At 48.8% G+C, this 12608-nt stretch overlaps 1 protein-coding gene across 4 annotated transcripts in view; it reads right to left on the bottom strand.

Moving 5' to 3' along the window:
* Nucleotides 1-6614: 6614 nt before the first annotated feature.
* Nucleotides 6615-12608, bottom strand: part of NFX1 (nuclear transcription factor, X-box binding 1) — an 83681-nt gene continuing 77687 nt past the window's right edge. For 2 of the 4 annotated variants that reach the window (XM_019033437.4, XM_004047926.5), the window contains exons 22-24: nt 11003-11148; nt 10158-10262; nt 6615-7868 (exon numbers count right to left, since the gene is read on the bottom strand). In XM_019033437.4, coding sequence (XP_018888982.2) covers nt 7796-7868; nt 10158-10262; nt 11003-11148 — 324 coding nt within the window. In that variant the 3' untranslated portion in view covers nt 6615-7795. Of the gene's footprint in view, nt 7869-10157; nt 10263-11002; nt 11149-12608 lie in introns of those variants that run through there. The other 2 variants (XR_008668682.2, XR_010130176.1) reach the window with 1 other exon arrangement.

Genomic DNA, 12608 nt, shown 5'->3' with positions numbered 1-12608 from the left:
TTTGTAATTCTCCCCACCCTTGAGAATGTACTTTGTGAGATTCACCCCTTGCCCACAAAACACTGCTCCTAACTCCACCGCCTATCCCAAAACCTGTAAGAACTAATGATAATCCCAGCACCCTTTGCTGACTCCTTTTTCGGACTGAGCCCGCCTGCACCCAGGTGAAATAAACAGCCTTGTTGCTCACACAAAGCATGTTGGTGGACTCTCTTCACACGGATGTGCGTGACAGGGAGCAGGCAAGGTATGGAGTGGCTGGAGGTGCTTAGGGCCAGGGTGGGCAGCGGGGACTTTCATCTCTTAGAAAGTCAGAGAAGAGTGTTAAACCAAGTCATGGCACAGCCAGATTTGTGCCTGAGAAGGGGCCCTTTAGCTTCTGTGTGGAGGCTGAATTGGAAGGGGAGGGACTGGAGGCAGGAGAGCAAGGAGAGGCAGCTGAATTGACACAGCTGGTGAAGGGTGAGGGAGAAGAGAGGATGACCAGATAAGAGATTCAGGCTGGAAGTTATGGATCTTGAGTCGGCTGTGGGAAGGGTGGAAGGTGTTGTCCAGGGCTCTGTCTAGGAACTGGGTAGGTGGCAGAGACATCAGAAGACAGTTTGCGGGGGAAAGATGGCTGCGGTATTGAACATGCTGAGTAGGAGAGGCTCGTGGGACATCTAGGGAAAGCCAGGGATCTGGGCTGGAGACAGAGCACTGAAGCCCAGCAGTGGCAGTTGAAGGCTTGCAGGTGGACGAGGTGGCCCAGGGAGAGATTGCGGAGCCCTCTAGAGCACCCATATTGGGGGATAAGAAAAGGACAGGAAGCCGGCCGGGTGCAGTGGCTCACTCCTGTAATCCCAGCACTTTGGGAGGCCAAGGCAGGCAGATCATGAGGTCAGGAGATCGAGACCATCCTGGCTAACATGGTGAAACCCCATCTCTACTAAAAATACAAAAGATTAGCTGGGTGCGGTGGCGGGCGCCTGTAGTCCCAGCTACTTGGGAGGCTGAGGCAGGAGAATGGCGTGAACCCGGGAGGTGGAGCTTGCAGTGAGCAGAGATTGCACCACTGCACTCCAGCCTGGGTGACAGAGCAAGACTCCGTCTCAAGAAAGAAAAGAAAAGGAGAGGAAGTAGCCAAGGCTCATGGCCTCCTTTGGCCCTGGGAGCCTGAACACTCTGAGGCCTTAACTGACTATGTGCCCTGGGGCCAGGCCCTTCTCTCAAGGGGTTCAGACAGGTCAGGATAAGTGAGAGAAACTCATCCTCTCCTAGGCAACCTGGAAGAAAACCCTAGAGCCCCTCACCCTACAGGACTTCCTGTAGCACTGAGTCCTGCAGCTTCAGCCCCTGTCTCTGGCTTTGGACATCTCTAACTCTTTCCCTGTTCTCAGCTTCCTGCCTTCAGGATGAGGGTGTGCCCAGGGCACAGTTGTCTTTGGACATCTTCTCTTTCACCCTCCTTCCCTACATGGTTTCACCAGCCTTTAAATACCATTATAGGCGCCATTAACAGCTTCCCAAATTAGATTTCCAGCCCAGTCCTGCCTCCAGACTTCAGACTCCCACGCACAACTGCCTACTGGACAGATTTTCATCCCCAAGCCTGCTCCTCCCACACGCTTTCCTATCTCAGTAAACAGCGAACTCAGTCTTCCAATTGCTCAGGCCAAAAACTTTAAAGTCATCCCTGACTCTTCTCTCACTCTCACACCCCACATCCCAGCTGTCGGCAAAAGCTGTAGGTGTTAATGTGCAAAATGTATCCAGAATCCAGCCACTTCTCACCACTACAGCGCTGTTACCTTGCTTCCAGCCAATGCTGCCTCTTTCAGACTATAGCAGGGGCCTTCTGGTCTTCCAGCCTCTTCCCTTGTTCCCACTCAGCCCTGTGGTCTAGTCTCAGTGCAGCAGCTGGCATTACCCTTTAAAAAATGAGCTAGGGGGCTGGGTGCGGTGGCTCACACCTGTAATCCCAGCACTTTGGGAAGACAAGGCAGGCGGATTACCTGAGGTCATGAGGTTGAGACCAGAATGGCCAACATGGTGAAACCTCGTCTCTACTAAAAATACAAAACTAGCCGGGCGTGGTGGTGCACGCCTATAATCTCAGCTACTCGGGAGGCTGACACAGGAGAATCGCTGGAACCCAGGAGGCGGAGGTTGCAGTGAGCCGAGATCACACCATTGCACTCCAGTCTGGGGGACAGAGCGAGACTAGTCTCAAAAACAACAGCAACAGTAACAACAAAAGCTAGCTTCATCATTCACTCCTTTGCCTTAAACCTTCCCATGGCCTACAAAGGCCCACCCTATCAGGTTCCCTTTGTTACTGTTCTGAGCCCTGCTACTTCCCCCATCAATCACTTCCCTACAGCCTGACGGCCTTGCTGTTCCTTCAAGTTGTATAGCACGCTGCCACCTCAGAGCCTTTGCAACGGCTTTCCCTCTTTGCCTTGAATTTCCTTCCGAACTGTGCGTTTTTTTTTCCCTGGTGCCCATACTGTGTATATCAACTAGCAGAGAGAAAATAATATTAAAAAAATGAAAATGTGACAAATTTTGAAAATATTGGTTATAAACTCTACTGAAGAGTTTTAAATAAAGAGAGCTTTCCTGAGGCAAAGTGTAAGCGTTCCTCCATCCCACCCCCAGGCTCCAGGTTTAGGGATACATACTGCACCCTAGTGGCCACTGGAGAAAAAGCCCTGTCTTCTAGAGCAGGAGTTGGGGATTAACCGGTGTTTCCTGCTTTGGGACATGTGTAAACTTCCCTCCCCCTTGGACTGACCTGGGCCACTCTGCCCCAGGAACTCCAAGAGGAGCTGTACAAATGTCCCAATTCCAAGGCAGTTTTAAGACAGTTTCAGGGGCGATTCACACAGCTCTTGTCAAGGACACAGACCTGAGAGGAATTTTAGATCACCAGTTGTTTGCTGAGTGATCTTGGGCAAGTGACCTAACTTCTCTGATCTTTAGTTTCCCCTCTAGTAAAATGAGGATAATAAGAATACATACTTCATGGGGATTTTTTTTTTTTTTTTTTGAGACATCTCTCTCTGTTGTGTAGGCTGGCGTGCAGTGACACAACCTTGGCTCACTACAGCCTCAAACTCCTGGGCTCAAGCAATCCTCCCACCTCAACCTCCCGAGTAGTTGGGACTACAGGTGCATGCCACCACAACTGGCTAATTTTTGCATTTTTTGTAGAGACGGGGTCTCACTTTGCTGCCCAGGCTGGTCTTGAACTTCTGGGCTCCAGTGATTCCCTCCTGCCTCAGCCTCCCAAAGTGTTGGGATTACAGGCCTGAACTACTGCACCTGGCCTTTGTTTTTTTGGAGGCAGGGTCCTGCTCTGTCGTCCAGGTTGCAGTGCAGTGGTACAAACGTGGCTCACTGTAGCCTCCCGGGCTCGCACAACTTCTGGGTTCAAGCGATTCTCCTGCCTCAGCCTCTTGAGTAGCTGAGATGTGTGCCACCATGCTGGTTTCACGGGGCTTTGAGGAGTAAGAGATGGCTGTGGTGCTCAGCACATATTAAGTGCTCAATAGCCGTTACGTACTGTTAAAAAACGTTCTTGGGAAAATGTGAGCAGATGAGGACTTTCAACTCCCTCACTGATGTGTCAAGCTTGAAGCTAGTGAGGGGAGTGTCAGTGGGGGTGACCAAAACCTTGGCCCTTGTCTGAGCAGCTTGACTACGGCTCTGTTCCTTTCCCTCTTCCCCAAGAGCTATTCTCTGAGAGCTGTACCAGGTATGGGCTCCAGAGGTTTGACTGTGCTGAGATGCCACGTGGCACTGGGAGACTCTCCTGATCTCTGACCCTCACTGTCTGCCCACCACCCTCAGGACGGCTCCGGGAAGCACGTGAGCAGGAACCATTATCTCACCTGACAGATGCAGAAACTGATGCCCAAACTGCCCAGGGACAGAGTGAGCTGAGGCAGCAACACAGACATCCTAGCTGTCCAGCTGGATTCTCTGCAGACAGCTCTCCCAGAAGGCTGTGCATTATGAAGAATGACCTTGCAAAGCCTGGGCTGAGGGGAGCCTGGGACGCTGGCAAGGACTTCCCACTGAGCTGTGTTTGGGGAAGCCAGGAAGAAAAACAGCTGCCCTTGTCCTGAGGACTCAGCCCCCTCCTGGTACAGGATGTTTCTAGTGTGGCAGTGTGACCCCAGGGAACCTGTTCCTTCTGGGCTTGGCCTTTGTAGGCTGAGGGACTGACATGGCCTAGAGAAGCCCCTGGCTATCCTTGAGCCATGGGAGATGGTACGGGACATCTGTGTTGAGGCCATGTGGGAAGTTAGGGAGGCTGAACTTTCCAATATTTGCGTGTGAGGAAGGCTAATGAGGAAGGCAGGTCTGCCATGGTGAAGGAGCTGGCCTGGCCGTCCCTCCCCGATTTTAGAAGAGGAGGCACATCAGCAGGTTCTCCTTAGGGAACAAGGTCTCCAGGCTTTCAGGCATAAAGAAGGAAGGCCAGCACTACACAGGAGGGATTCTCCCTCAAACCTTAATCTATAGGACTCAGTGAGCGAGTCTTTGCCCTTCCCCCTCCCTCAAGACTGACACTCCTCCTCCTCCTCCCCTGCCACCTTCTCTGGCCTCTCCAAGACAGGATCTAGGGCTGTGGCCAACAGACCTGCAATTAGGAGGGCCTGCTCTCATCTCCACAGTCCCGCACACACCCACTGTTGCATGCCAGGCAGGTAACACTATTGAGAGCAGCCGGCCCTGCCAAACAAGCCAGAGGGAATTTCAGAGAGAAGAATTTGGTCGCTGGAAAGCTCTAGCCCACAAAAACTCTCCTGCTGAAAGAGAGTATGGGAGCAGGGAGAGAAGTTACCACCTGATTCTCAGGGAGCAACAGCTTGGGGTCCTGGTGCCCTCCCTCCATGCATGGGGTGGTGGAGGCACAGGGGTCTTCCCCTCTAGCTCATGCTCCTGTACACTCTTGTCCAGTGCCACTGCTCAGTGAGGAATCCACCAAAGCTACGAGAAGCAGCTTCCCCTTGCTGAGGAGACCGGGGGTCCCCTTGGTGATATGAGGGGGGCTAGTTCTCCCGCTAACCTCTGGCATCCAATCCTACCTCCCTGATCTGAAGCTCTTCCCTCTTTGCAGTGCCAACCCCCATCACCCTCATTTTCTCTCACCCGGATCACTTCTGCAGCTTCCTGGCTGAGCTTCCTGCCTCCAAGTAGCCCTCCAATCCCTTCTATACTCTTCTGCCTGAGGGACTGCTCCAGAACAGGGTGGGTAAAATAAAGTCCCTGGTCAAATCTAGCCTGCTGCCTGTTTTTGCACAACTCATGAGCTAAGAATGGTTTTTATGTTTATAAATCATTGGGGAAAAAAGTCAAAAGAATATTTTGTGACATAAAAATCATATGAAATTATTTCAGTGTGCACAAATAAAGCATTAGAACAGAGCCTTACTCTTTTCATTTACATATTGTCTACGGCTGCTTTCACACTACGATGGCAGAGTTGGATAGCTGCAACAGAAACTATAAGTCTCACAGTCTACAATATTTACTATCTGATCTTTTTTCACAAAATATTTGCTGAATCCTGGTCTAGATCCTAAATCTGGCCATGCCACTCTGCTTAGAATTCTTGTCACTCCCTGTGGCTCTCCACGAGCTGACCCCTGTCCACCTCTCCAGCCTCATCACCTGTGCCCCTAGTTGTCTGCCTGCTCTGGACAACCCTTACTCAAACATTCCCCCAGCCCTGTCTCCTGCTGTTTACCTTCTCTCGGCATGGGCCTCTTTCCTCCTCCAAATGGCAGCCTACCATCTCAAGCCTCAGCTCAAACGCTTCCTCCCATTTCACTTTCCCACACGTGTCCTGCTCTGACCCCCAGAGCTAACCCATTTCTACCGCAACTTCACAAAATATTCCTCTTAGGACTCTTCAGCTTTTAATAACCGATTAACGACCTGTTGGTGGCAGACTAGCCAATTCCACTGAGAACATCTGTTCACATGTGTCCTCCCTGGATTACTAAATTGTACGAAACCAGGCTGCATCTGCTTCCCACAGCCCTGGCACAAGGCTGGCACAGGGTAGGCATGCAAATATTCACCAGAAGAGGCCTGGTTAGCATTCCACACCTTCTACTTGGCTAGTATTATGGAGGAAGATGTGTACATATTTTCTAGATACTAAGTATCATTTTTATGAACTTTGAGGATCAGGTACCTCCACGTGTATTACTCCTTTAATCTTCATAACCCTAATGAGGTCAGTGAAACTTTCATTGCATCAAGCGGCAAATTATGTGGCACAGCTAGAATCTGAAGTCAGGTCTCCTGCCTTTTGCTGATTCTGAGATACTCTCACACATACTGTTCACCCACTGAACCCACTGCTTGAAAGAGGTAACAGATGCTCATGGGCTTCCTGTTGTGTGTGGGGCCACTGACCTGCACTATATGGGTCCAGAGAGAGGTGGTTTTGTTTTGTGTCACTTCCCTCCAGTCGCCTGTTCCTGCTGCTGTACCTGATCCCTTTTGAAGCAGACTGGGTAAGGACCAAAGGACAGCCCTGCTACAGAAGGAGGAGGATTGAGGAAAAAAAATGAAAAGAAATAAAAAAATGAAAACACCAAAAGGCAGCCCTATAAAGTTAAATTTTATAATTTAATTAAGTGCTTGTTTTTGTCACTCTATTTCTCAAGTCTCCTGCTACTGCTCTGGGGCTCATGGCTTGCTCTGGGGCAGAAGGAAGTTGCTGGAAGCCTGGCCTCCAGGCTGGAGGGGTGCCAATGCAAGGGTCACACTAATGGAACTATCAATGCACCTGCCTTAAAGGAGCCTGAAGAATGCCTCCAGTGGGCTGCTGGGCATAAGCCCTGGACTGTCCATATACTACTTGGAATATTCAAACAGAGTCCAGAGCTAAGAGGCAGGGAGAGCCAATAAGGCTGCTGAAGGCCTAGGGAAAGCAACACAGGACAGTTGTCCATTTGAGACTCTTTCTCTATCAAAGAGGAGTTAGGGATATACTGGTCATTTCAGAGACCACAGTGTGACCCTGGCAGAAGAACTTGCTCTCTGTATTTCCTACCATCATGGGGGACAGCCAAACTGATTGCTACTGAACAGCTTCAGTGATGTGGTATGAGAAGTGCCAGGGACTTAAGGAAATAGAATTCTGTAAAGCAGCCTGACCCCCTTCTAGGTCTAGAACTGATCACATTGGGAAATGCCAAAATAAGTTCAGCTAGATATACCTATGAGAGGTTTTGGTAAAAGACTTAGGTATGATGGCTGGGTTTAAGATAACATGTGTGATTCCAGATATGGTATACCAATTCATTATTTGGTATTTCAGACTAAAAAATTCATTTGTGCTCCTAAAGATTTTGATCAGTTTGGGTAAAGCAAGCAATGTCTGTCTGATGTTTCAGGCATTTTCAGGAGGACAAATAACTGGGACAACTAAGGCTATGACTTAGTGGCATAAAGTTGGTTTCAGGCTACAAGTTTGGTTTGTCCAAATAAAGCCCAATAGTCCCCCAACTCTCAGAGCAATCACAGTGATGGTGTAAAGAGCCTCTTTGAATGCGTGATTGCATACCTAGTGACCATACAATCAGAGATCTGGTCATAATGAAACACTTTATACAGACAGGAATAGACAAGGGATTTCTGACACACTCATGCTTTGGATGTGTCAGTACAAGACAGTATGTGAGACTGTGATTCTGCCAGGCAGAGGGGAACGGGCATGATTTATCTGCTGGCAAATAAGTCTCCACTACACCTAATCATTCTTTTATCTAAGTGCATCATGATCTTCTTAGTCCTGGACGTCAAAATAGTCAATTATTGGCTCCTTGGTTATTTTCTGTACATTACTGCTCCCAAGATTCCTGAAAAACAAACAAAGAATGATCAGTCTTTTCTTCTTTGGGGGAAACAGATACAGGACTTCAGAAAGTTAAGGATCAGCTGATTTACCATTTGTGAAGCTTAAACATTTATTTTATTTTATTTTTATTTTAGTCTTACTTTTTTTCCTTCTACCCTTTGTGAGCAATTTTTTTAACTTTTGTGTTTCCTTCTAGATTTACATATTACATGGGGGATTTCATTCTGTGAGATAACAAATTCTCTATTTACACTTTACAGTTTAGAGGTAACCTTTCACAATCTATTTACAGGATTTCATACATGATGATGATTTTACTCTGCCTTCACAGTTCAATGAATGCTCAGTTAACAGCTTAAGCCAAGCGAGCATCTCACTTGTGAAGTTTTGATAGTGGGACAAACATGAGCTGGTGATTTTGAAATTTGGTAATGGGCACATGGGCATTTATGATAGTAATACTATTCTCTCTACTCTAAAACATTTCCATAATAGAGTTTTATACAAAAATAAAGCAAGCCAAGGGTTTTTAAAAAGATAGCATGGGATGGCCAGGCGCGGTGGCTCACGCCTGTAATCTCAGCACTTTGGGAGGCCGAGGCGGACGGATCACGAGGTCAGGAGATTGAGACCATCCTAACACATGGTGAAACCCCGTTTCTACTAAAAATACAAAAAATTAGCCGGGCGTGGTGGCAGGCGCCTGTAGTCCCAGCTACTCAGGAGGCTGTGGCAGGAGAATGGCATGAACCCAGGAGGCGGAGCTTGCAGTGAGCCAAGATCGCGCCACCGCACTCCAGCCTGGGCAGCAGAGTGAGGCTCCGTCTCAAAAAAAGAGAAAAAAGGAAAAAAGATAGCATGGGATAAACGGGCCAATAACTCCACATGGTTGTGTCTAAGCAGGACTGGATCTGACTCTGGCAGTTTCTGAGAAAACCCCTCATGTTTCCAAAGTGACCGCCCATATGGATTTGCAGACTGTGCTGACCAGAACCTAGGACACCTGGCTCCCAGGAGTGGACAGGGGCTGGTCCTGGGGACCAGGACACTCTTGGCTGAGTCTGAGCTCAATGGGCAACACCTAGCTGTCTTCTTGTCCAGTCCCACAGGAACACTAAGTGCTGTGACCTTCATGGTGACCTTGTGAACTGCCCTAACCACCCTTCCAGAGGTTTTGTGCAGGAATCACAGAGGAGGTACTGCTAGGACTTGTCTGTGGAAAGCCAGAACAGGAGTAGGCACCCCTCTCCTTCTGGGCTTTGAAGTAACTTTTAGCCACACTGCCTTGGTTACACTAGGGCAGCAGAGAAGGAGCACCAACCTGCCTTCCCTTCCTCTCCCTGACAAGTGACAAACAACTGGGACAACTGGGGCTATGACTAAGTGCTCTAAAGTTGGTTTCAGGCCACAATTCTGGTTTCTCCAAATAAAGCCCAACAGTCCCCAACTCTCAGAGCTCCTTCCCTGCTCCTGTCTGAGAAAACATCTGGCAGACTTGCCCCTTGCCAACTTGGTTTTCTTTTCTCTTTAAATCATGAATATGTTTCTTATAAAAATTATTCAAACCATATAGAAGCAGACAGAGCAAAACAAGAAAGTACTATCCACCCCCGTCACCGGCAATTCTCACCCCCACACCCACTTGCATCTTCTGAGTAACTATTCTTTTTTTTTGAGATGGAGTCTGTCTCTCTGTCGCCCAGGGTGGAGTGCAGTGGTGCGATCTCAGCTCACTGCAACCTCTGCCTCCCAGGTTCAAGTGATTCTCTTGCCTCAGTCTCCCAAGTAGCTGTGTTTACAGGTGCCCACCACCACACCCGGCTACTTTTTTGTATTTTTAGTAGAGATGGGTTTTCACCTTGTTGGCCAGGCTGGTCTCGAACTCCTGACCTCAAGTGATCCACCCGCCTTGGCCTCCCAAAGTGCTGGGATTACAGGCGTGAGCCACCGCGCCCGGCCCAGAGTAACTATTCCTAACTACACGATGTTTCAGTCTTAAACCATCTGGTATGACAGACTGAATCCACTTCCCAGTGTCACCATCTACACCATGGAAATTATGTCCAGTGACTGCTCTCTCTAGAATCAAGCACTGCAAACAACAAACTTAGGACCCCTCTGGTGGGAACAAACGTGTCTGATACCCTAACTAAACATTACATATTTGAACATGGTACCCCAAGGCCAGGCCTGAGGAGGCCACCAATGGCTGGTGCAGCTCAGGACAATTCACCCCTGCTAGCTTTTCTGGACAGACAGGTCCCCTTGGAAAGCAGCTGGAGAATCTTACTTGTCTGACTGATGTCTGTGATGAGGAATCGGTGGTGGAGGCCGTGCCTGCATTTCCCTTTCAAGCACACCTGTCAGCGTGGTAGGAGGACAAACGGACTTTCCCCTGATAAAAGTCAAAACACCAAGCACTGAAAAGTGAGAATTGTTTGTGGAGATGGACAGAAAGCTAGAAACTCAGCCCTTGATTTTGGCACTATGACACTACTGAGCACTCTCTGGTATGAACCGTCTGCTCTCAGACACGGCCACCTGCATTTAACCCCCTGTCCCTTCCACCCACCTATGCCAGGCCCGTAGCTTGCTTCATGTCAGACTTGTTTTCTTCACTGGGAAGTTCTTCCTATTCCCAGGTTCTGAGAGTGATCCTAGGTCCTCCCTGTCCCCTCCTGGTCACATTATTGCTTCAGTTTCCTCTGATGGCAAAAACACCATTCACAGGGGATGCCTCGAACCAGAGTCCAGCATTCTTTCTGTTTTCCCCATGCCAAGAGGACAGAGCCAAGGAGAGGACAGACAGAGGAACAGGAGACAGAAGGAGAAAAGAGCAGATATGATGGGCAGGCCCCCTTGCCTGAAGAAATGCTGCTTCCAGCATCTGCTATGACTGTAGGCAGATGTGACACTTGTGCATTTTGAGTGCATCTGCCCTGTGGGTCGAGGCATAGGTTTTGCTCTTTGGCTCAGGCCTTTAGATTATCTGGGAAGTGCCAGAGAAGCAGATTTTCCTTCTACTTTTCCAAGAGGGAGAGTGGTAGTAAGAAAGACAAATATTGACAGACCCTGCTTCTTGGGTCCAGTTTGCCCTGCTTAGGAGTTCTTCCTCTGACGGCGGGATTGACCTACCTGATGGCAGTGACCACCACATTGCGCTTCGGTTCACTGTCATAGCTCACGCTCTCCAGGCCATAAACTTGGGCCAGGTCATGGATGATCCGGCGGTGGTCTCTGTTCATGGGAGGGAAGCTGTGGCTTTTCTTACTATTCTTTCCCTGTATTGAGGGAAAAGATGACTGATTGATCATATCATTCTGAAAACAAAATGCTTACAACTAATCTTACCACACAAGAATTGCAGGGATCAATAAGAGGTGATTTTAGAGGCCCACAGCATAAAGCATTTTACTAACTGCCAAGCAAGCCTGGAGGGGTTTGGGAAGATGGGCATTGATGCACTTCTTTCACCTACTCTGTGAGCCACAACAGTAGCAGCTGGACAGGGTTAGGGACAAAGTGTAAGTGAACTGCGACTTAGGTAGACAGCGTAATGGTTCTTCCTGATGGGTTCCATAACTGGGGAGTGGGTGATATTCCCCAAAAATGACTAAATAAAGACTTACAAAACAAGAAAATATTATTTCCTTTAAAAGTATGTTCTACTTTAAGAATCGTGAGTATTCAGATACAGACACACAAGCAGAGAAACACATCTGTTTGGGTTTCTTAATTAGGAGAGGAATAATGCATTCCATTTTCTCCTTCATGTTAATATTCTGCTGGGAAGTGGTAACAGAAGGGAGGAAAGGAGGGGAATGGGAAGAGGGTAAGGAGACTGGGAAGGAAAACCACCAGCATTAGATACAGGGGCTAAAGCAACCATCTTGTCCTTACTCACCATCCCCTCTGATGGAAGGGGGAGGAAGCCAGTGCAGCACTGGGGGCTTCTGACTAAACTCAAGACTTTTTCACTTAAAGCTACCTCCGTGACATCCCTGGCCGCCACCAGGACAGGGGTCTCCCTCTTCTGAAGGAGTCTATCCCACTGCTCTCCAGCTGTAGTCATACAACTTTCATCCTTCCCAAAGGGGACATTCCTGCCTTTGGAATTATAAAGAACAGTGGGCTTTCCTAGCATACAATAGCCCTTCAAAGATCTGAGGGGCTAGAGTGTCTTCCTAAGTGTCCCACACAGTCACTCAACTATCACTATTGAGCCCCCTCACCCAGAGTTTCTTCATCCATTCTTAGGCACTTGGCCAGCATTTTTATTTTCTTTTTCTTTTTCTTTCTTTTTTTTTTTTGAGACAGGATCTCAAGCTGGAGATCCAAGCTGGAGTACAGTGACTCGACCTCAGCTTACTGCAGGCTTGACCTCCCGGGCTTAAGCAGTCCTCCTGCCTCAGCCCCCTGAGTAGCTGGGATTACGGGTGTGCACCACCACACCTGGCTAATTTTTTATTTTTTGTAGAGACAGGGTTTTGCCACATTGCCCAGGCTGGTCGCGAACTCCTGGACTCAAGTGATCTGCCTGCTGCCTCAGCCTCCCAAAGCACTGGGATTACAGGTGTGAGCCACCGTGCCTGGCATTTACTTACAGCTGACTGCAGAGCTTTCTTTCTTGCTTGCTTGCTTTTTGAGACAGAGTTTCACTCTTGTTGCCCAGGCTGGAGTGCAGTGGCAGAATCTCAGCTCACAGCAACCTCCACCTCCCGGGTTCAAGGAATTCTCCTGC

This window comes from Gorilla gorilla, chromosome 13, assembly GCF_029281585.2.
Source record: "Gorilla gorilla gorilla isolate KB3781 chromosome 13, NHGRI_mGorGor1-v2.1_pri, whole genome shotgun sequence".
Taxonomy (NCBI): domain Eukaryota; kingdom Metazoa; phylum Chordata; class Mammalia; order Primates; family Hominidae; genus Gorilla; species Gorilla gorilla.
Note: the sequence above shows the minus strand (reverse complement) of the source record. Positions and strands in the feature narration are given on the sequence as shown.